General features: G+C 41.0%; 1 protein-coding gene across 1 annotated transcript in view; it reads left to right on the top strand.

Moving 5' to 3' along the window:
- Positions 1-20,933, top strand: part of CSNK1G1 (casein kinase 1 gamma 1) — a 155,160-nt gene that overhangs the window by 127,970 nt on the left and 6,257 nt on the right. The window contains 2 exon segments of the mRNA XM_070378066.1: positions 6,001-6,111; positions 13,896-14,002. Of these exon segments, the coding sequence (XP_070234167.1) occupies positions 6,001-6,111; positions 13,896-14,002 (218 nt within the window).

Raw genomic sequence — 20,933 nt, 5'->3', positions numbered from 1 at the left:
CTCTTGCCCTGCCTGCTTCCATCACAGAGCTCAGTGCAGAATGAGCCATCCCTCCTCATTGCTGGGACCTAAACTCCAAGGGGATATTGCAAGAAACAAGTGCACAACTGAAATAGTCTTTTTCTCAGCTTCTCCCCTTCAGTGACATAGTCTCTGTGCTCACCTCTGCTCGCTCTTTTTCTCTTTTAATAGGGTCATACTGGAGTAGTTATCTATTTATTTGCAGCTGTGCCGGGTCTTTGTTGCTGCTCTAGTTGCAGCGTGTAGGCTTCTCCCTGTGGAGGCTTCTCTCGTTGCACAGAGCCTGCAGGCTTAGTTGCAGCCCAGGGCCTGGTTGCCCCTCGGCGTGTGGGATCTTAGTTCTCAGACCAGGGATCAAACCCATGTCCCTTGCATTGGCAGGCGGATTCTTTTTGTTTTTGTTGTTTTTAATGTTACTTATTTATGTTTATACTTCATTTAACTTTGTTTTTGGTTGTGGTGGGTCTTCATCGTCTGTAGTTGCAGTGCGTGGACTTCTCATTGCGGTGGCTTGCCTTGCTGTGGAGCACAGGCTCTCTAGGCACACAGGCTTCAGTCGTTGTAGTGCTTGAGCTCCGTGGTTGTGGCTCACAGGCCAAGAGTGTGCAGGCTTCAGTAGCTGTAACTCGCAGACTCCAGAGCCTGGGCTCAGGAGTGTGGCACACAGGCTTAGTTACTCTGCAGCATGTGGAATCTTCCCAGGCCAGGGATCAAACCTTTGTCCCCTGCACTGGCAGGTGGGTTCTTAACCACTGGACCACCAGGGAAGTCCAGCAGGTAGGTTCTTAATCCACTAGACCACCAAGGAAGTCCCTCACCTCCACTCTTAATTCTCTATTACATACTAAAAGTTTTCTTCTGTCTGTATGTGTTGTTCAGGACTGTGTATGTCAGTATACACCCTGTGTTCTGAGGCATCTCCTTGTAGGAGGGTGACTCTGCAGTAATCCTACCTAGATAAATCATCATTCCATACAGAACGTATATTATGCCATTTTGAGCAAGAATAAAACAAGATGTGAGTAGAGAATTTCAAACCTTTAAGGATAGTTTTTGTGATTTTTTTTTTTCCCCAGAACTTCACAGAATCGATATGGCTGTCTCTATGGGCCTATATAGTATTGGGCTTGGAAATAATCCCCTCCAGATTGTTATCAGTAATGTTCTGATATCTCTGATATTTGATCAAGTTTGTAGAAATCAGGAACTCACTATTGGTACAGCTGACAGGTTGCCTGTAAAAATCCCTGTCTGGCATAGGAAAATTGGTTCTGTTTCATGAGCTTTATAATATAGTATATTTAACATGCTGCATTAAAATATTTAAAGTGTGGTAAAACAGAATGTAATCTAGTGTATTCATTACTAACCTTTTGGTACTATTTAATCTCTATTTTTGTTAATTACAGTTGAAGACTGTGATTATATAATGAAGTCTAGAAGATTGACATGGGAGGCAACTTTTGAAAGTATTTTAGGAGCCATAAAGTAAAATGGATGAGATCCATTTTATAGATGGAATCAAAATTAATTTTTCAGAATAACTATATAAGAAAAAATAAGATTTGGTGGTTTGTTCACTACAACAGGAGGGATATTTACCTGCCTTCTGCTTTAGAAAAATTGCCTTATCACCAAAAGAAATTTGAGATAATTAAAGCCGTAGACAGAGGTGGTTATCTGAGGTGTTCTCAGACTCTACTTTCTTGCCCTCCTATTAGTATCGTTCTTCCCACTGTCTGTCCATGAATCCCTCCCAAGTGGTTGTTTGAAGATGTTCACTTCCTCTGCCCTAGCAAAGGGGTGGTTTCAGCTTTTTACACTAGGCTTACATGTTTTCCGTAAACTGTTTTTTGTAGCTTTGCTTTTGATTTATGCTCTGCTCGGTTGCTGTTTTTTGTTTGTTTCTATGTTCACCTACTACATAGTGAACCAAGCATTTCCACGCAGGTAATACAGTCCCAGCTGAAGAGTTTAAAGCATTACCCCAAGGAATTCCCACTACTAGAGATTCCTGCTGGTGCCTTGGGGACTTACACACTCTGTGTGGACCTTTGTCTTTGAAATAATGCAGAGAGATTGGTTTTGTTGAATGACTCTTCTGATTGCTTTTTATTTTATTTTTTTTAAACTTCCTTATGCATTTAGTTTATTTTTTAAACAGCAATTTGTGCTGTATTTAAGTCATTTACATATGTGTGTGTTACCTGCTAAATTAAGAATCTTTGAATGTCAAGAAGTGGACATTATTCAAGTCTCTATATTACCCAGAGTACCTCCCAGTTCAGTTCAGTTAACTTTAGTAGCTTAGTCATGTCTGACTCTTTGTGACCCCATGGACTGCAGGACGCCAGGCTTCTCTGTCCATCACCAATTCCCAGAGCTTGTTCAAACTCATGTCCTTCGAGTCAGTGATGCCATCCAATTATCTCATCCTCTGACATCCCCTTCTCTTCCTGCCTTCAGTTTTTCCCAGCATCAGGGTCTTTTCCAAGGAGTCAGTTCTTTGCATCAGATAGCGAAAGTATTGGAGCTTCAGCTTCAGCATTAGTCCTTCCAATGAATATTCAGGACTGATTTCCTGTAAGATTGACTGGTTTGATCTCCTTGCAGTCAAGGGACTCTCAAGAGTCTTCTCCAACACCACAGTTCAAAAGCATCAATTCTTTGGCGCTCAGCCTTCTTTATGGTCCAGCCCTCACATCCATACATGACTACTGGAAAAACCATAGCTGTGACTAGTTGGACCTTTGTTGGCAAAGTAATGTCTGTGCTTTTTAGTATGTTGTTTAGGTTGGTCATGGCTTTTCTTCCAAGGAGCAAACGTCTTATAATTTCATGGCTGCAGTCACCATTTGTAGTAATTTTGGAGACCAAGAAAATAAAGTCTGTCACTGTTTCCATTGTTTCCCTGTCTATTTGCCATAAAGTGATAGGACCGGATGCCATGATCTTAGTTTTCTGAATGTTGAGTTTTAAGCCAGCTTTTTCACTCCTCTTTCACTTTCATCAAGAGTTTCCCCAGTTTCTTTTTGCTTTCTGCCATAAGGGTGGTGTCACCTGCATGTGGTGGTGGTGGTGGTTTAGTCGCTAAGTCGTGTCTGACTGTTGCGACCCCGTGGACTGTAGCCTGCCAGGCCCTCTTGTCCATGGGATTCTCCAGGCAAGAATACTGGAGTGGGTTGCCACTTCCTTCTCCACTGATTGCTTTTTAGATAGACATGTTCGTGAGTGATTTTTACCAATGAAGCGTTTACATGGTGACCTCCACTGGTTTGCTTGATATTTAACTGGCTCCTGTGCTGATTACTCCTGTCATAACTCCTGTGTACAGCATCGCCTAGAGTACCTCTCAAGGACAGGTAGACTAGCAGAATTCTGTCGAGGTTGACATTCTTTGGTTTCATTTAGCTTCTAGGCACTCAGTTGCTTTCTAAAACTGGCAGATGAATCCTTCTACTTACATCAGCTTCTAGATACCAGTCTAAGCGCTTATATTCTAGAAAAGAATAGCCATAGAGTTTAGCATTATGGTGAAAGTAGTTCCCAGAGTAATAAACCAACAACCCTGAGTTCAGACCTCTCTCTTGGTTTTGCTGCTTTCAGTGGATACAGCAGGCATCAGAGGGCAGTGGGATGGTACCATGTATTCTTCACTTGTCGCAGTGGAAGCATTAATAAAGCAATATCAAATGCCAGCATTATTTTCTCTCTTCAGAAGACAAATAGAACATTGCTTTGAGGATGGAGTATAACTTTAAGGCCTTTGAAAAAATGTCGTGCTATTTTCATTTAGACAAAAATCTTAATTATTCCAACAAGTTACCTGCTTAGCTAGAATGAATATAAGCAAGTATATATCCCTGGGAATCAGATGGGTAGCATCAAATCAGACTTCTGATATGTATTTCAGGAAAAACAGAATTAATAGCTGATCCAGCTGCCTGAGGTTTTGTTAAGCTTAAAAGAATGAGTGTTTTCTATATGTTTCATCTGCCCTAAAAACAAATGCAAAACAGACTTTTCATGAGAGAAATATTGCACTGAACATGTATCATAGAACTCAAAACAGCCACGAATGACTTTAAAATGTCTGGATGTTTTCTAAGCATTTAAATTTTTTGAGAACAAACAATTCTATATAGTAGTTTAGAAGCTTAAATAATCTACTTAAATATAAGAAAATTTATGAAGTCCTAGAGAGAACTGAAGAGACTAACACTAATAGATATTTAGTTATAGATATTATATATATATAGATATATATATAGATAGATATTTATAATATTAGAAGAACAGATATTGTCTCAAATCTCCAATAGTGGAATAAATTAGATTAAGCACTCCTAGGCTATAGATATTGGTTTATAACATAATTATGATTATGTTATAAACCACAGTCTTATTTTGGTGAAATGAAACATCTGAACCTCTCTTGGCAGGAGAGGGTAGGGAGATATTTGGGGTAGCTTTGATTCTCTCAAATATGATTGGCAGAATAAAACTAAACTTTTCTCTTGTTAGAGTATATAGCAAGCAAGTTAATACAAGCTGCCTTCTTATAGAGGAATATCAGAAAACATGGCCAGCATCTTTTATAGTGCTGTTACCCATGTGACTTCATACTCCATTAGTTAAGAAGATGAGTAAGTTGCAGCTGGTATATGATGCTTTTTTGGGGGGGAGGGGGTGGGCAAAGCCTTTTTGTGATTTGTAGATGAGCTTAAAACTACTCTTTTGTCAATGAGTTCCAGAAGGGGGTGAGTGAAATGGAACCTCAAACTACTACTATTTCAGTCTCCCCACACCCAACATTTTTTTTTTTTAACGAATACAGCATTTATAGCTATATTTCTAATATTTATAGCATCCTTACTGGTTTTCATGCAGAGCAACAGTATCACGTCGCAACCCCTGCTGCTGTTAATATCAGCAGCAATTAAAATTTGATTTACTAATCCCTCATTGCTGCCTCTCCAACACCTCATTTTTCATTTTTGTCGAGCCTTAGGACTGTTGCAGCTGAGCACCATAGTGTTAACACCTCCTCAGCCGTCTGGTACAGGGGAAGAGGCACCTAAGCAGAGTCTTAAGAACAGATATGACATATGAGCACGATTAGAATAGTGTGAGATCTAAAAACAGGTAAAGAAGGAATGAAAAGAGACTGACTGGCAGCAAAGTTTGAAAGCAGAACCCAACGAGATTTTGAATCAAAAGCCCTCCTTTTGCTGGGAAAAGATCTGCCTTTTGTTTTTAGAAGAAAATAGTTTATGTAGTCTTATCTAAACTTTTTCTAATTCCAGACTGGAGACTGATAACTAGAGGAATCTGAGGAACATTGTAGCCTTATTTTCCCTCATCTTTTCATATTCTTGACCTCTGAACCTACTTTTGAAGAGAGACTTGGCTCATCCTTTTAGAGAAGAAAGCATATTCCCGCTACTGCTCATTTTATATTAGTTGAAGGTCTTCTGGAAGTTTGAGAGTAGTGGGCTCCCTATTCAAGGAAAAGACTTACTGTCTTAATTCCTAGCACTTGGAATTTTCTGTATTGACTACTACCTATTTAGGTAGATCTTTAATCAGTGAAATGATTTAAGTATGATTATTCCTTTGTGCAGCAATCCAGCTTTGTGAGTTTGGTCTGTTTAGTGGCTATTGAAATTTTACTAATATGGAAACTAAAAGATAATTCCAGCTTTTGATGGATTTTCTTTTTTAACCTCCTCTTGTGGTGATTATTGTTTTTCTGTGTCTCGGCAAGGTTGGTATGTTAGAGACAGTTATGTGTTGACTTGTTAGGCTGAAATAAATATAGCCAAGCTTTTTCTCAGTGCTTTGCAGCAGTTGTTAGTTCAAAATCCAAAACAAAAACAAAACCCGAAGGGACAGTAATGTACTTGATTTTGTAATTGCTTGCTGTTGCTTCACCTTTCCTTCCATATCTTGCTCTCATGCTTCCTAATGCCTGAGCAGACTGCATCGTCAGAGCGCCGAGGAGAGTGGGAAATCCAGCCGAGCCGGCAGACCAATACCTCGTACCTGACGTCTCACTTGGCCGCAGACCGCCATGGGGGATCAGTGCAGGTACTGACTGCCTTCCTTGCCTTCTCTTGGCCCTCCCAGCTTGGCTGGTAGAATGTTGGCTTGCTTCTGAAACTCAGGTTCCTTTAGAATGGAGTCTCACAGTAAGGTTGAGCTGCTCTTATGGTTTACTGCATATCTCTGTGCTGATTTTCTACTGAGGTGCCTTGTAAGAATCACATTTGAGATGATTTCTGGTTGTTGTAATTGGCTAAGAAATATGTATATGATTTCTGACACTAATTTCTGGTGAAATGAATCCTTCAACCTGGATCCACTCATGATAGACCATAAAATAAAGTCAAGGTAGAGGTCTGTTAGTGTCAGGTGTGGGAACTATAAAGATCTGAGCCATTTAAAATAAGTATTTTGAGGATAGAGGACTGCGTATGTAGCTCATCCTATGATTATATGTGTCATAGCACATATACATTTTGAGTCCATAAACAATTTGTTTATTGGACTCACTCAGCTATTTATGACTGGGAACTCAAGGAGTTGAGCTATATTCTTTTTTCCTTTCCTCGAATAATTATTTCTGATTTCCTTTGGACTATTTTGAATCTTTATTATCTCTCATACTTAAGAACATCTTGTGTCTCTTTTCATACATGTCACTATTTTAATAATCTTAACCTGATTGTTTTTCTCATACTGGTAAGTGACGGCACCAATTGGGGCACACAGGTGAACCCAGAGCTACCAAATATAAATTCTTATTCTTAAAAAGGGATAGGTAAGCCTTTTGCATAAAAAAAATGCATCTTCATAGGCTGATTATTTAAGATACATCTGTACATGGACTGACTTACTGAAGATCGTGTTATTCAAAGGACAGCTCTGATCTGTAAACCAAAAATGTTCTCTTAGGAGCATCTAGGTAAAAATGATGGATTGAAGACAACCCCATCTGAAATAACACTAAAAGAATGATAAGGAGGTTTTTTTTAAGGCATAAATCCATATAAGAATGGAGAAAACAGACAAGGAGGCAACAGCAATCAAACGTCAGAAGCTGGATAGCAGATGGGCAATTATTAAATGACTTAGGAGTCCCAAGAAAATAAAAGTCTGAACCAATACAAGAGAAAGCTGAGAGACTGTTTACATGGGGAGTCCCCAAAAAGCTCAGAAAGTGTGGAGAGGCATGTGCTAAAATGAAGAACATTGGTTTAAAGTCTGTTTAAGAAGCCAGAGATCCCTACTTGTCCTCTACAGCAAAGACCAAAGGTTATTCTTTGGAGAGGGCAAAAAAAATGGTCCCTGGGGCTTCCCTGGTGGTCCAGTGGTTAAGACTTTGCACTTCCAATGCATGGAGTACACGTTCTATCTTCTATCCCTGGTCAGGGAACTAATATCCCACATGCCATGCAGCATGGCCCAAAAAAAAAAAAAAAAAGATGGTCTCTGGATTAGGAGATACAAGGCACATTTGAGGGTGGAATACCATACTGGAGAGGGGGAGATTAAATGAATGTGTGCATACTGACTGCCTGCTTTCCCATTTAGTACTTAAGAATGCAGACAGTCAGGTGTGTACCTTAAAGGTATGAGCTTGAGTCAGCTCTGGGGGATCTAACCACCCCCAGAGAAAACATCTGAGCCTACTGACAATAGGGTTTCCCTAATGAATTGGACATCCACATCATTCTGCTATGAGATCATCTTAGAAATCCCATCTCTGTACTCACAGTGCCAGTTTACTTTCTCCCACTTTTATTTTTTTTTCTTTTCTTTTCTTTTTTTTTTTTAAAAGAATAAAAATGTCTTCTCCAACACCACAGTTCAATCTCCCACTTTTAAATAAGAGCAAACATTCAGGGATTATCAGACTTCTGAAGAAAACTCTTAAAAAGAGACCAAAAAGAGCAAAACAGCAACAGAAAAATACTTTGTTATTAAAAACCTTGTTGAAGATATTGCTACTGTGAAGCAAAGACAGGATGCTACATTTAAAAGGAATATTCTAAGCAAACAAACCAAAAAAAAAGAGCTTTTGGAAATTAAAAACATAATAAACAAAAAATTAAAACTCAATTATCCTTCAATTAAAAAATAAATACATTAAAAAAAAATTAAAACGCAATAGTTGGGAATTCCCTGGCTGTCCAGAGGTTAAGACTCTGCGCTTCAGGGAGCATGGGTTCAATCGCTGGTTGGGGAACTAAGATCCCACCTGCCAAGTGGTGTGGCCCAGAAACAAAAAGCTCAGAACTTTGAAAGATAAAGTTGTGAGGAAGTCTCCCAGAAAGTCAAGCAAAGAAAACGAGATAAAAATAGTAGGAAACAACATAAGATTTAAGAAGAGACCAGAAGGTCCAATTTCTAAATAATGGGAGTTCCAGAGAGCAGAGAAAGTGGAGGGGCAGAACTCATGGACAAAATCATTTCGCACATATCAGAGACTTGTTTCCAGGTCAGAAGGCCCACCGAGTGCCCAGCTTAAATGGATGGTGAAATCACATCAAAGTATACCATTGTGAAATTTCAAACACTGAAGACAAAAAGCAAATCCTTCAAGCTTCCAGAAAAAGAACAGTCACGTGCAAATAAAGGACCAGGACTTAGTATAGCCTCAGGTTTCTGAACGGCGGTGCTGGAAGCTAGAAGGCAATGAGCAGTCCCTTCAAAGCTGAGAAAAAGTGATTTCCTACCTAGAATTCTGTACTTCTGCAAACTGTCAATTCTGGTTGGAATATGTAATAAAGACATTTTCAAAAATCTGTGGTTCCAGTAATTTTACTTCTCATGCCCCCTTGTGAAGCTGTAGGAGGATGTGTGCTATGAAAATGAGTGAATCAACCAAGAAAGAGTAAACATAGGATCCAGGAAACGAGATCCAACTCAGGAAAACAGCAGTGTAAAGACAGGCGGTCCCAGGCTGCCATCTGTCTTCCAGTAGAAGAGGGCAGCCTGTCCTAAACAGAGCTGGCCAGGAGGCCTGGAGAGCAGTTTTATCAGTTAACTCAATGGCAAATAAAAAATCATGCAGGGAAGAAAAGATAACTATGGTACACTCCATGATACAGCTGTAAATAGCCTTTAATTGTTGTAAACACTAAGAATTGATTTAGTAATTACTGTATAAACTTTAATGGGGGAATAAAAAGATAAAAAAGGTGAATACACTGCCTAAAAATAACAAATCAAGATGCATGTTATTCAGAGATATGGAAGCGAAAAACAAAGGAATCAGCTATAAAGGAAAGGGAAATGGTGGAGTGGAGGAAAGAGATTATTGTTTTTCACAAGTATCCGAGTATAAATATTTGATTCTTTACCCAATGTGCTTGTATAACTAATAAAAATAAAACCTAACAATTTAAAAATATATATGTAAATATATATACACACATGTATCAGTTTCTGAGTATCTCATTTGCAAAAATTTGTAAGTTTAATAATAGCCAATTCATCTAGTGTTGTTGAAACGTGAGTTTCAACTATTATGGAGGTAATTTGGCAATACCTGTTAAAATCTTAAATATGTACCACTTTTGATCCAGTGAATCCGGTTTCAGATAAATAGTCCTCAAAAAAGTACAGGGGAAAAAAAGTGTACAAATAGTAAAGATACATATTTTAGAACAATGCTGTTAAGAGATTTAATTTTTTGTATGAGATGTAATTTAAAATTGTCTAATAATCACTTGTTAAAAAATAAAAATAGCAGGTGAAACTAACCTTAATAATAAGTCTTTGAAACCTAGTTTGTATTTTACACTTACTGAATATCTGAGTTTAACATTAACTAAACAAATATAATACTTCCATACTATGGAGAGACAGATCTCTGGATGTCGTGGAAAATGGCCAAAATATATTGTGGAAAAAGCATCCCATCCAACAGTATGTAAAATTTGGCTTCCCTCTTAGCTCAGTTAGTAAAGAATCTCCCTGCAATGCAGGAGACCCTGGTTCAATTCCTGGGTTAGAAAGATCTGCTGGAGAAGGGATTGGCTACCCACTCCAGTATTTTTGGGCTTCCCATGTGGCTCAGCTGGTAAAGAATCCACCTGCAATGCAAGAGACCTGGTTTCAATCCTTGGGTTGGGAAGATCCCCTGGAGAAGGGAAAGGATACCCACTCCATTATTCTGGCCTGGAGAATTCCATGGACTATATAGTCCATGGGGTCGCAAAGAGTCGTGGACAGGACTGAGCAACTTTCACTCTCTTACTTTTACTTCTGTCCAAAAAAATGGGTCTAAAATTGTTTGAATTAAAATATATAGGAGATATAAGGGCATACGACTTAAGAACGACATTTAACATTTAGCTAATATACCCTTTGCTCAAATCTTTATAGTTATTTACAACTCTTACTAAGATCAGTGTTATTCCAGTTTTATAGATAGGGAAACTAAAGCAGAGAATTCCAAAATGTATTAGTTTTGAATTATCCAATGTATTAGGATTGAAATGTTGGTTATCAGCTAAAGTACTGCTTCCTTTGGTATACAACTCTTGATTTTTCTTCATGGTAACAACTGAAAAGCAGGGCTTATAACTCAGATCTCTCAGACTCTTAAAAGGGATGCTACCAATATGAAGGGCTAAAGTTCAAAACAGTACTTCACATTAGTCTCTTTCATGGATAATTCTGTATTAATTACTTTCGTCTTAAACGGGATATAGCCAGAGAAATGTGAGATTAATATTATTAATAGTGATTACAGCAAAATTAACTGCCAGTGTTCAAGGTATACAAATAAAGCCTACTTTTAAATTAGGTTATTCTAAAATAATCAATGGAAAAGTATAAATGATAGTTTCAAATACTTAATGATTTGTTACATCCTTAGAGTTCTTCACAGTTTTTCAGATTGCTTTCCTAACTATCATTATGTTTAACTGCCATAGTAATTATGAGGTTAATAGAACCAAGGTGGTTATTGGCCTAGTCTTACAGAAATAGAAACCAGGACTCACAGAGAATGCTGACAGTCGAGAATCCAGCTCTTTGGTCACCTCCACCGGGTGTTTGTTCCACCGCACACCTAGGCAACAGTCCCGTGGTTTGACAAACTGTACCTCCAACCTGAAATAATTACGTGTATGCTCTAGAGGTCCATATTCGTCGCCCTTGATTCCCAAGTATATTTTAGACGCAGTTAAGTTTAAGGTTAGACAGTTGATGGTAGAGTTATCATTTGTGCCTGATTTGTTTGAGGATGCAGACAAGATGTCTAGTCTGTAAAATGGGGCACCCAAGGACATTGCTTGTGGGCCAAGAGGCAGCATAGGAAGGAGAAATTAGAGAGTATGAGATGTGAAATGCTGTGAGCAAGTGCCGTGGCCCAGCGTCACCAGGTAGTTCATAGGGTGGTGCCAACTGTCGCTTCTTTATGTCAGTAGAGGCCAAGATGTTTTATTTAACATCTTATCTAGTTCCTGAATTGTTTATTGAAAAACACGGTGTGATCTCTCCTTGTGCCTACCAGAAGCATATGTAGGCTGAGGAAATTACCAGGACAACAGTGGCAGGACTGCAGTTCTCCAGGCGACAAACCTTCTCTCCTCAGCTTTTCATTTTTGTTGAAACTTTTCATTTTCCCCAACTTTTCATTAGGAAATTTTAAAATCTATAGCAGAGTTGAAGGGGAGATGCAGTGAGCCTCTGTGTATCCTTAACTAGATTAGCAAATGATTGATTTTTGCCGTATTTTCTTTAACTCAGGAGGGGGGTGTTTTTAAAGTATTTGTAAGTACATTTCAACCCAAAATACTTCAGCCTGCATCTCCTTAGAATGAAGCCATTCTCTCATGCAACCAACACAGCCACTGTCATATATAAGAAAATTAATAATTCCATAATAGCTCATATACAGTCATATCACATTTCCCCCAATTGTCTCCAGAATTTATTTCGTAGTGTTCTGGATCTGATTAGGGTTCATGCATTGCATTTGGTTGTTATGCCTCTTCAGTCTCTTAATTTCTTTTAATCTATAAAGATCACCTCTGTGTTAAAAAAAAAAAAAAGATTTTTAGACATATCTTTTTTGAAGAGAATTTAGACTTGTCTTATAGAATGTCCTGCACTTTGGATTTTCTTATTTTTTTCCATCATACTTAAGATTCAGATAATTTTTTTTTTTGCAAGAATACTATATAGATAATACTATGTAGTATTCATTATATCATATCAGGAGATAAATCAGGTTAGGTGGTTTCATTGATCAGAGATGCTAAATTTGGTTACTAGTGAATTTGGGGTCTCCCATGGGTAAGTCCCGGTTTAATTTCGTATGTTTCCTTGACTAACTGTACACCATTGTTAATAATTTTTTAAAGCTTATATTGATGTAATTAGTAAGAATAATAAATACTTCTAATTTATAAATAATGGTGGGCAAAGACTGCTGATAAGTTGTAGTCACCTTGTCTGCCCTTTCCTTTTTGAATAAATACCTCAAAGATTCCTTAGACTAAACATTTCCCTCCACCTTCCTTTTTATAAGTGTGCAGGAAATTTTTAGATTACTCCCTCCCAGCTCTAGAGGGAGATAAAAGTAAACATTTATGGAGGGAGAATAACAGTACTGTGAATGTTTATTGAGCCATTATCATGTACCATGAGACTGGGCTAAGCACTTTCTGTGGATTGTCTGCACAGTAACCCAATTAGGTAAGCAGCATTGTTTCCCCATTTTACAGATTAGGAAGCTCAGGCACAGAAAGAGTGAGGATCTTGCCCAAGGACCCACAGCAAGTAAGTGGTGGAGCTAGGGTTAAAACCCAGGGCTGAGTAAGTCTAGAGCCCATTTCTTACCTACCGTGCTGTGCTGTCTCCATTATAGTGCACCGGGTATTGTACCAGACGTGGTTTCATGCATTTTCTTGTATAATTCTCACATCAGTCTATAAGCAACAGTCTCATATAGATGAAAAGTTACTTACCCAGGGGCGTATGATATCTGAACCATTTATCCTATTTTGTGGTTCTCTCCCATGTTTCAGCCAAGATCTTTAACAGCAGAGTGGTTTGTCCAGCGGGGTCCCTTTTCCCACTTCCCAGCACCCACATAAGCAGGAATCATGTGCTGGAAATGAAACCAGGTGACAGAAGCAGCTGCACAAGCAAGAGAAGCCTGATCGGTTCCACATTAACCAGATGACAGGAGTGAGAGCCTTCAGTTACAGTTCGGGGACCGTCAGTGAGAAATGGGATGACGCTGAACCTGAAATAAAGGTTGTTGACATAAGACCGGTCCTCCAAGGGAAAGTGTTCCTTACTGTCTGCCCTCTCACACAGGGAGGATGCGGCAGTCTTGTTTGAGTAACTTCAAACCGAAGGTCCAAAGCTGTGAAGAAATTTCTCAAGGAAAGTGTGACTGCTTATAGTTTTCGATGCTTACTATTGATTTCCTCTTTAGATTTTTTTTAACATCATCACTGAGTCTATATATAATTATAGCATAATAAGCTGAGAGGAATAGAATTAGAGACAGTAATATCAACTATTTTATAGGATTTCTGTGAGGCTTAGATTTACACACACACAAATACAACACAACACAATGTAGCAAGAGTTCCTAACACAGAGCAGGCATTCAGTATGAAAGTTGTCATAGTTAGATGAGTTTTGTGTTTTCACATGATATGGGTCCGGGCACATTCCCTAAATTAGGACGTTTGGCCCCCCAGCCCAGAAAAACAAACGTTCTAAACATTGCCTGGCTCTTACCCAAGCTAGAGACCAGAACTCCCTTAGTGAGCCTCTCTGGCACTGGCAGGAGGCTCCTGTTGCCATGGCATCTGTCACACTCTGTCCTTCTGTTTCAGGTGGTTAGCTCAACCAACGGAGAGCTGAATGTCGACGACCCCACAGGAGCCCACTCCAATGCACCCATCACAGCTCACGCCGAGGTGGAGGTAGTGGAGGAAGCTAAGTACGTTCATCTTTCAAGGGGGCTTTTGAGTTACAGGTTGAAAAATCTTTTCTCTGTCTTTTCCTCTGGTGTGCTGCTCATTTCAGACTGGATTCCTCATGCTTGTGCCCACTGCTTTCTTCCTTTGACCATTTTATTTTGTGCATGGTACCTTAGCTGCTGCCACCCTTCTTTAGCTGTGATTTCTGGGAACACAGTCACTTTTTCTAGTCCACATGGATGAAAAGACATAGTGACCTAAAAGGATCATGGTATAAAAGCTACACCCAAGAATAGTCACAAGCCTCTTGGGGGCCCTGGAGCCTCTTGCTCCCTAAGGGACAGAGAGAAAAATCTGTTTGTCTCACCATGGGCCATGCTGACCAGCCTTTGATTTCTGGTTCTTGGCTAACCACTCTATATCTGTAGTCCTAGACAAGGGCCTCAGAGCCCTTTTGTTCTCAAAGTATTCTGAATTCAGAGAGATTTGGATTAGTCAGTTTGCACCTGTTGAATGAGTGAGCCTTGGAAAGGAGAGGAAATCACACTAACCCCAAGAGGGTGGGGAAGCCCCTCTTCCTTTTTCTGCTTCTCTTGCATGTGACTGCCTTGCCCTTCCCATCCCACTGGCCTCTAGTGCTCTCTGCACGGTCTGTGTTTAAACTCTTAGAAAATGGGGTCGAAGGTGAAATACTGCTGATTGTGCTACAGAAGTAGCATCTCCATCACTACTTTCCCTTTTTGTCCCAGCCTGAGTTCAGGTCCAGATTTAAGCTCCAGTGCAACACTAGGTAGGGAGAGAGAAGTCCTTCACAGATTAGCAGCCTGCCACACCCATTGTGGATGACTTTTCTTATAAACTCTTTGAGAACATGCAGGCTGTTCCCATATCTCCTTCTCAGAAGTAGGCAACGTATCTATAATGATACTGTGCCTTAAATGATCTTTTGAGCCTCCAGATAGCCAAAGTACCAGCCGGAAGATGTTTGTGCCTCTGTAGGAGGAAGTAAGAGGCTAATCAAGATCTGCATTCTTCCTTCTAGATATCAGTACAACTTTGCATGGTTGTTCCCCTGCCCATTCCTGTGCTCTGCCGCCCATCTCTGTGATGAACTCACTTTGCTTTCAAAGGTCCTTCCCTTCAGAAGCCAGGGCTTGAGGATTCCTACCCAGTAGATATGGGGCTATTCACACAAAGAGACAAAAAGACTTGGACTCTCTTCCTGAGTCCCTGCTCACTGTAGGTAGCTTCAGATAGCCCTCTCCTGGTGAAAGTAAGGCCCTCATACACAGGGAGGGCAAAGGAGGGGTTTAAAGTCAGGAGGAGACCATTTTCAGTAAGGAAACATGCTCCCTATTCTCAGGGACTTTGGAAGTTTTCATGGTTCTCAGTATTTCAGTTCCCACGACAGAACTTCATTCTCCCACATAGACAGTGTGGTTTCTGAGCCCTCAACCTTGGCTGCGCCTTTGAGTCTCCTGGGCCACGTCAGAAAATACAAGTGCCTGAATCCTGGCTCCAGAGATGCTGGTTTCATTTATCAGGGATATGGCCTGAGGTGATTCAGATGCGAAGCTGAGGTTGGCATTGTCTGAGCTGAAAGGTGGCTGCACCATTCCTCCCCTCCCACCTCACTCACAATCCACTGCTGTGGCTATTACTCTGAAGGCTAGGTGAGCTCTGGATTTACTACTGTGCTCTGAATACCAGGATAGAATGGGCTTTAGTCTTATAATATGCCCTGTACAGATTTATCTTTGAACCAGTTTATTTCATTTCATTTTGGTAAATGTGTACACTAATTGTATATGTGAGTGTGGTGTTTGTGTTCTGTGTAAAAGATAGGGGACCATTCGCACAAAGAGATTTCAATCTGGTATGTTCTGTTCTGACATAATCTAAATTCCAGGACATAAAGAGCGTTTAAAGCCTCCCCATTCAGCAAAAAGGAGCTCTGTGCCAGGTTCGAGCCTTCTGAAAGGTGTGGAAACCAGAGGGGGGCAATCGTATTTGACCAAATGTCATCCAAAAGCCTGGCTTAGGACATATTGTGTGCTGATTTCCCCAGTGATTTCATGAGCTGCCAATCCATCTTGCCCAGAGAACTGTCAGGGCACAGCCGTGTGTTTTTCTTCGTGGCCTTTTATGTATGAGGGGAGTAGTGGGGGGAGCCATGTGTCCACCCGCCTGATCGATTTCATGGGAAGAAGTCACAGCTAGGGAAGCACAAGGCTCCCACACCACTCCTCAGTGCACACAGCTGTGATGCCATGTGTCCACGCAGCCTGCTTGTGGAAGAAGAGGGGGCTGTTGCTTTTAGATTAAGGTTCCACGAGGGTCCTGAGCAAACAGTGTGAAACCTTCACGTCCAAGCTTTTGATTCTGGGTTCCTCACCCAGCTTGCTTCGTGTAAAGGAGGAAAGAGCAGGGTCTTGTTTCTTTGTACTATAAACAAAATGAATGTCTATCTTACATTTAGCTCTAGGACACATCCTTGTTTAAGTGTGATTGAAAGGGTAGTGAGGCAAGGCAGCTTTTCGGTTGACTTTTGTAAGAACACAGGAGTTTTTGGTTATCCACTGACTTTAGCTACAACTTGGCACATGTGGACCTCATTTCCCCTGAGAATTAACAAGAATGGGACTTAGGCCCTTTTCTGGCAGTTATAGCTTAATCCAGAGCAGCAGTGACCCTCCTTGTTCTCTCCTAATAGGATAAAGTGTCTCTTAAGCCTGTTTTCCCCTCTAGAGGAAGAGCTAACTGCTGGCCTTTTTGGTCAGGCATGTATGTTGGTCTTACAGAAAGGCCAGGGACTTCTCTTTCCCTCAGGATATTTGGGAGATCAGCTTAACAAATTGAATGGTATGACGTCACGCGGGAATCAGAAGGACTCGGCCTTGTGCCTGTTTGGATTCATACAAGCAGGATCATATGCCCTTTCTCCTGCTCCCTTTCTGGAAGTTGCCCAGGAAAGCCCACTCTTGAGGCTCCCACCAGCTGTTTCAGTTTTGCCTTAGTCCTCACTGAGCCCCAGCTCCCACCTGACGCTTCTGTCGGGCACCTTTCCCTACCCCCTCCACTTCAGTGTGGGGACCAGGTGGCCTGGGCCTACTCACCCTGCCTTGACCGAGGAAGAACCTAAACACAGACACATACTGCATGTTTGCATGGCTCACAGGGAGTCGCTTTCCTCTCACCTCTGTGGACTAATATCTCTCTTTCTCTCTCTTCCTTTCTGTGTTTTTCTCTTCACACACTCTGTAGCTGCCTGAAAATGCTCAACCTGTGGTGAGTCCCTCTCTCCAGTTCACATGCTCGGGGAGTGGACCAGGCTAGGTTGGGATTGGCAAAGCCAAACAAAGTGCCTCAGGAACACTCAGTGGCTTCCGTATGCCGCCTCGTGCTGTCCCCACCCAGGCCGGGGCGCTAGATCCACAAGGTGGTGACGGGCAGGCCTGTACCTGGGAATTCATCTGTTCCCTCTCTCCCTTCAAACCCACCACACTGCTGCCTCTTCCTGTCAAAACAGTATCCCACAGTATCCAAAATTGGCTCTTCATTTTCAGCTGAGCAGATTTTTTTTCTGAAATTAACACAGCCAGATATTATCAGACAGAGAGGGACAGAGGTAAGAAGACTGAGTTACTGTATCAGTTGTGTAATCAGAATCTAGTTAGTTACTCCTCACAACAGTCATTGCCAGATAATCTCACATTCTGTGGCTTGGTCTCTTAACCTTGAAATTAGCAGCTTTGGAAAAATCTGTGACTTTCTTTTTTGGTTTAGCTTGTTTTTCCGTCTGTAGAATATGATTCTCTCTGAGTAAGAGAGCTACTTCTTAGGGGAAAGATGGACATTTTGTTGTTGCCGTTTTGAGTTTTTTGTTTGTTTTTCATTTACTGTCTTTTTTTTTTTCCTGCTTTTCTCTCCTTTTCCCTTCCTATAAACATTTAGTGGGCCATGGACTGACTTGACTAATGAGATATTGGGGCCTCTTGTTTGCACCCTCAGAAAAGTTTCCTTGAATGCATTTTTAGTAACAGCATGAGGTGTACTAAAGGGGAAGCCCTAAAGATTCTGTGTTGGCTGAGGCACATTCTTGCTGGAAGACAGAGCGCCCTTCCCACCTCTCTCCCTGGACACGGCCTTGACTTTCCAGGTGCTTGTGAGCTGTGGTCTGTTGCGGTCTGGAATCCCCCCCACATTGTCTGCACGCATGGGATCATATTCTGTGTGGTGGTTACAGTCTGCTGGACTCTGTTCTGCCTTGTTTCTACTGTCTTCAGTGACTGGGTTGGGCACCAGTTTTTACCAGTCTAAGCCAAGTTGCCTGCATGGTTTCCCCAGTGGCAGGGTGTATTGAAGATAACAGTTGGGTTTGGTGGAGATAGAATTTGTAGTATTGCAATACCAAGGGGTACATTTGGCCTATTTATTTACCAGACATGTGTCTGTGTAATCTGACATTGTCGTGGTCGATACTTTCCTGTGAGATGTCAGTCACACGATCCTAACTGCAGAGGGCCTATCGTGTGCTCCTCTACTCTATGTTTGGAACTCTAGGGGGTCCCAAGGCCTTCCCCAAAGAGCTTAGGTGCAATCTGCCTGGAGAGGTAAGACATACATGCTTGAAAGGCCACATGGTATTGTCCCTTGAGAGGTCAGTGTCAACAGGGACGGTTAAGGAAGACTTGATGGATACTGTGGGGCTTAAACCCACCATTAGAGCAAAGGAAGAGTGTACCAGTGCAGCAGAGAAGCACAATACAGGAATAGCTGAAGGGAGAGCCAATCAAAGAATCAGCCGGAAGAAAACCCGAGACCGAGAAGGCTTCATCACTTGTCTTTCATCCTCTTCTGGGAATAAGACATATGTATGGAGTCAGTCAGTGGACTGGTCTGGTATCTGACAAAGTTTTACAAGTCCTATTGCTGGTAGTCCCCACAGAAACCAAAGAGTCAAAGAGTAGATTGCAGAGACCATTTCCTCATGGGTAGAAAATTATTAAAAGCTTCTGCTACTGCTGAAGTTCTAACTATAAGTAACTAACAAAAATTAATCTAAAGCTCTACACCACAGCTTATACTCTCCTCCAGTCAGGTGAATTCAGCTTTGCACATCAGGTTATGATATGCTTATCAGTAGATACTAATTTTTATGACTTGCCCTGGAGGAGGTGAAAGAAAAATTCTATCATTTGAATTGGACCAAAACAGTATTTTGAACTTTTTAATGATTGCTCTTACTTTTTTAAAAACACAAAATCATTATCTTAGCACTCTCCAAAAAGAATAATAGAAATTGACTTAAATGTTAGGGATCCCTCTGAAAATCATGGTCACCAGGGAACGGAGTATTGGTACTCCCATGAGATTTCATTCACCTTATTTAATAATTTCTGGACATTCATCTTGAAAAATGTCTGTTTTCTAAAGCATATGTACCAAAAAAAAAGACCTTTTTTTTTTTTTAATCCTTCCCCAAGGATATTCCATTAAAGACTGAAAATAATCAAAAGTGTTGGTCATTTTTATTTAAAAGAAATTATGCAGTCTCTAAATACAAAGGACACTTTGTTTAATGACTATATTGCCACCCATTAATAGTACATCACGTGTGTCATCATACTCTTAGAAAATCTTTTTTAAGACTCTCTTATGGACTTTCCTGGTGGTCCAATGGTTAAGATTCTCCCTGCCAATGCAGGGGACACAGACAGGTTCGACCCTGATTTGGGAAGATTCCACATGCCACAGGGCAGCTAAGCTCGTGCAACACAACTACTGAAGCCCTAGAGCATACGAGGCACAAGAGATGGCACCGAAATGAGAAGCCTGCCCACTGCAACTAGGGAAAGCCCTCAGGCAGTAACAAAGATCCAGCATGCCCAAAATAAATAAATAAATAAAAATTTTTAAACAAAACAGTATTTTTTAAAAATTGTTCAAAAAGTGTTTTTTTTTAAAGCCTTTCTTAAGCACCTGCTTCCAATATCTCCATGTTTAATTCATTCAGATATGGTTAAAGCCCATCATTTTTCTGTGTAAACATCAATTTCTGCATTCTAGGAAGACACTTTATCCAGATTTTTAATAACTAGTCCATTGGGTAAGGGAATACCAATGGGTCTGACTGAAAAAGGAGGGAATCTGAGCTACAGCGGAGGACTTAGGTGCTTAGGGAAGTAAGCAACAGCTCTTTTTTTCTTTGTGAATACTTTTGATGTTAAACCCAAAAGGATTAGGCAAAAGAGCCAAAGACAGTTTCTGAGAAAAGCTTTTCTTTCAAGGATCCAGCAATCCAGAGTTACACTTCAGCTTCTCTACCCTCCATCATCGGGCATCTTTGACTCACTCACCACTTTCTGCCCCTGGTGTTCTCATTTTTTATGCATCAGCCTCCTGGAAAGGACGTCTTTTGTACCAGCTGTGCCACAGTCCTCGTCACCCTTTTTTGGAATAGTCACTGCCTGAGCAAGAGCGACTTCCAGTTCCAAAGACTGCAGTCCTGGGGCGGGGGGTTACCCAAGCTCAGGGATGTGGTAGAGCTGTGGCTGTCACCCAGGAGGCAGCACTTGGAGGGCTTATGAAGGGATGAGGCCCAACCCACCACCCTAAACAGGGTCAGTCCTTGAACCCAGCCTGGCCCAGCAACAGCCTCAGAAAGCTGGCTGAGAAGGACCGTGCAACCTGCTGCTTCCTGAACTGTGTCACTGATCCTCCAAATGAAGAGTGGACTGTGCTGATTTCAGTCAAGAGATCTGGGCTCACCCAATTATTAGGGTCAGGGCTTCTGCCTACACCAGGTAGCTGACCAGGGCCGGGGATGGAGGGTAGAGAGAATCCTTAATCCTTCATTTGTAGCATCGCAAGAGCCTCCTAGAGTTCCAGACGTCCTACTTTTCTTGGCATTTGTTTGGCCTTAGTTTAGCTTCCATACCCGCTGACCAC

The sequence above is a fragment of the Bos mutus genome, chromosome 10 (genome assembly GCF_027580195.1).
Source record: "Bos mutus isolate GX-2022 chromosome 10, NWIPB_WYAK_1.1, whole genome shotgun sequence".
NCBI lineage: Eukaryota > Metazoa > Chordata > Mammalia > Artiodactyla > Bovidae > Bos > Bos mutus.
The sequence above is the reverse complement of the archived record's forward strand: the minus strand, read 5'-3'. Positions and strand labels throughout refer to the sequence as shown.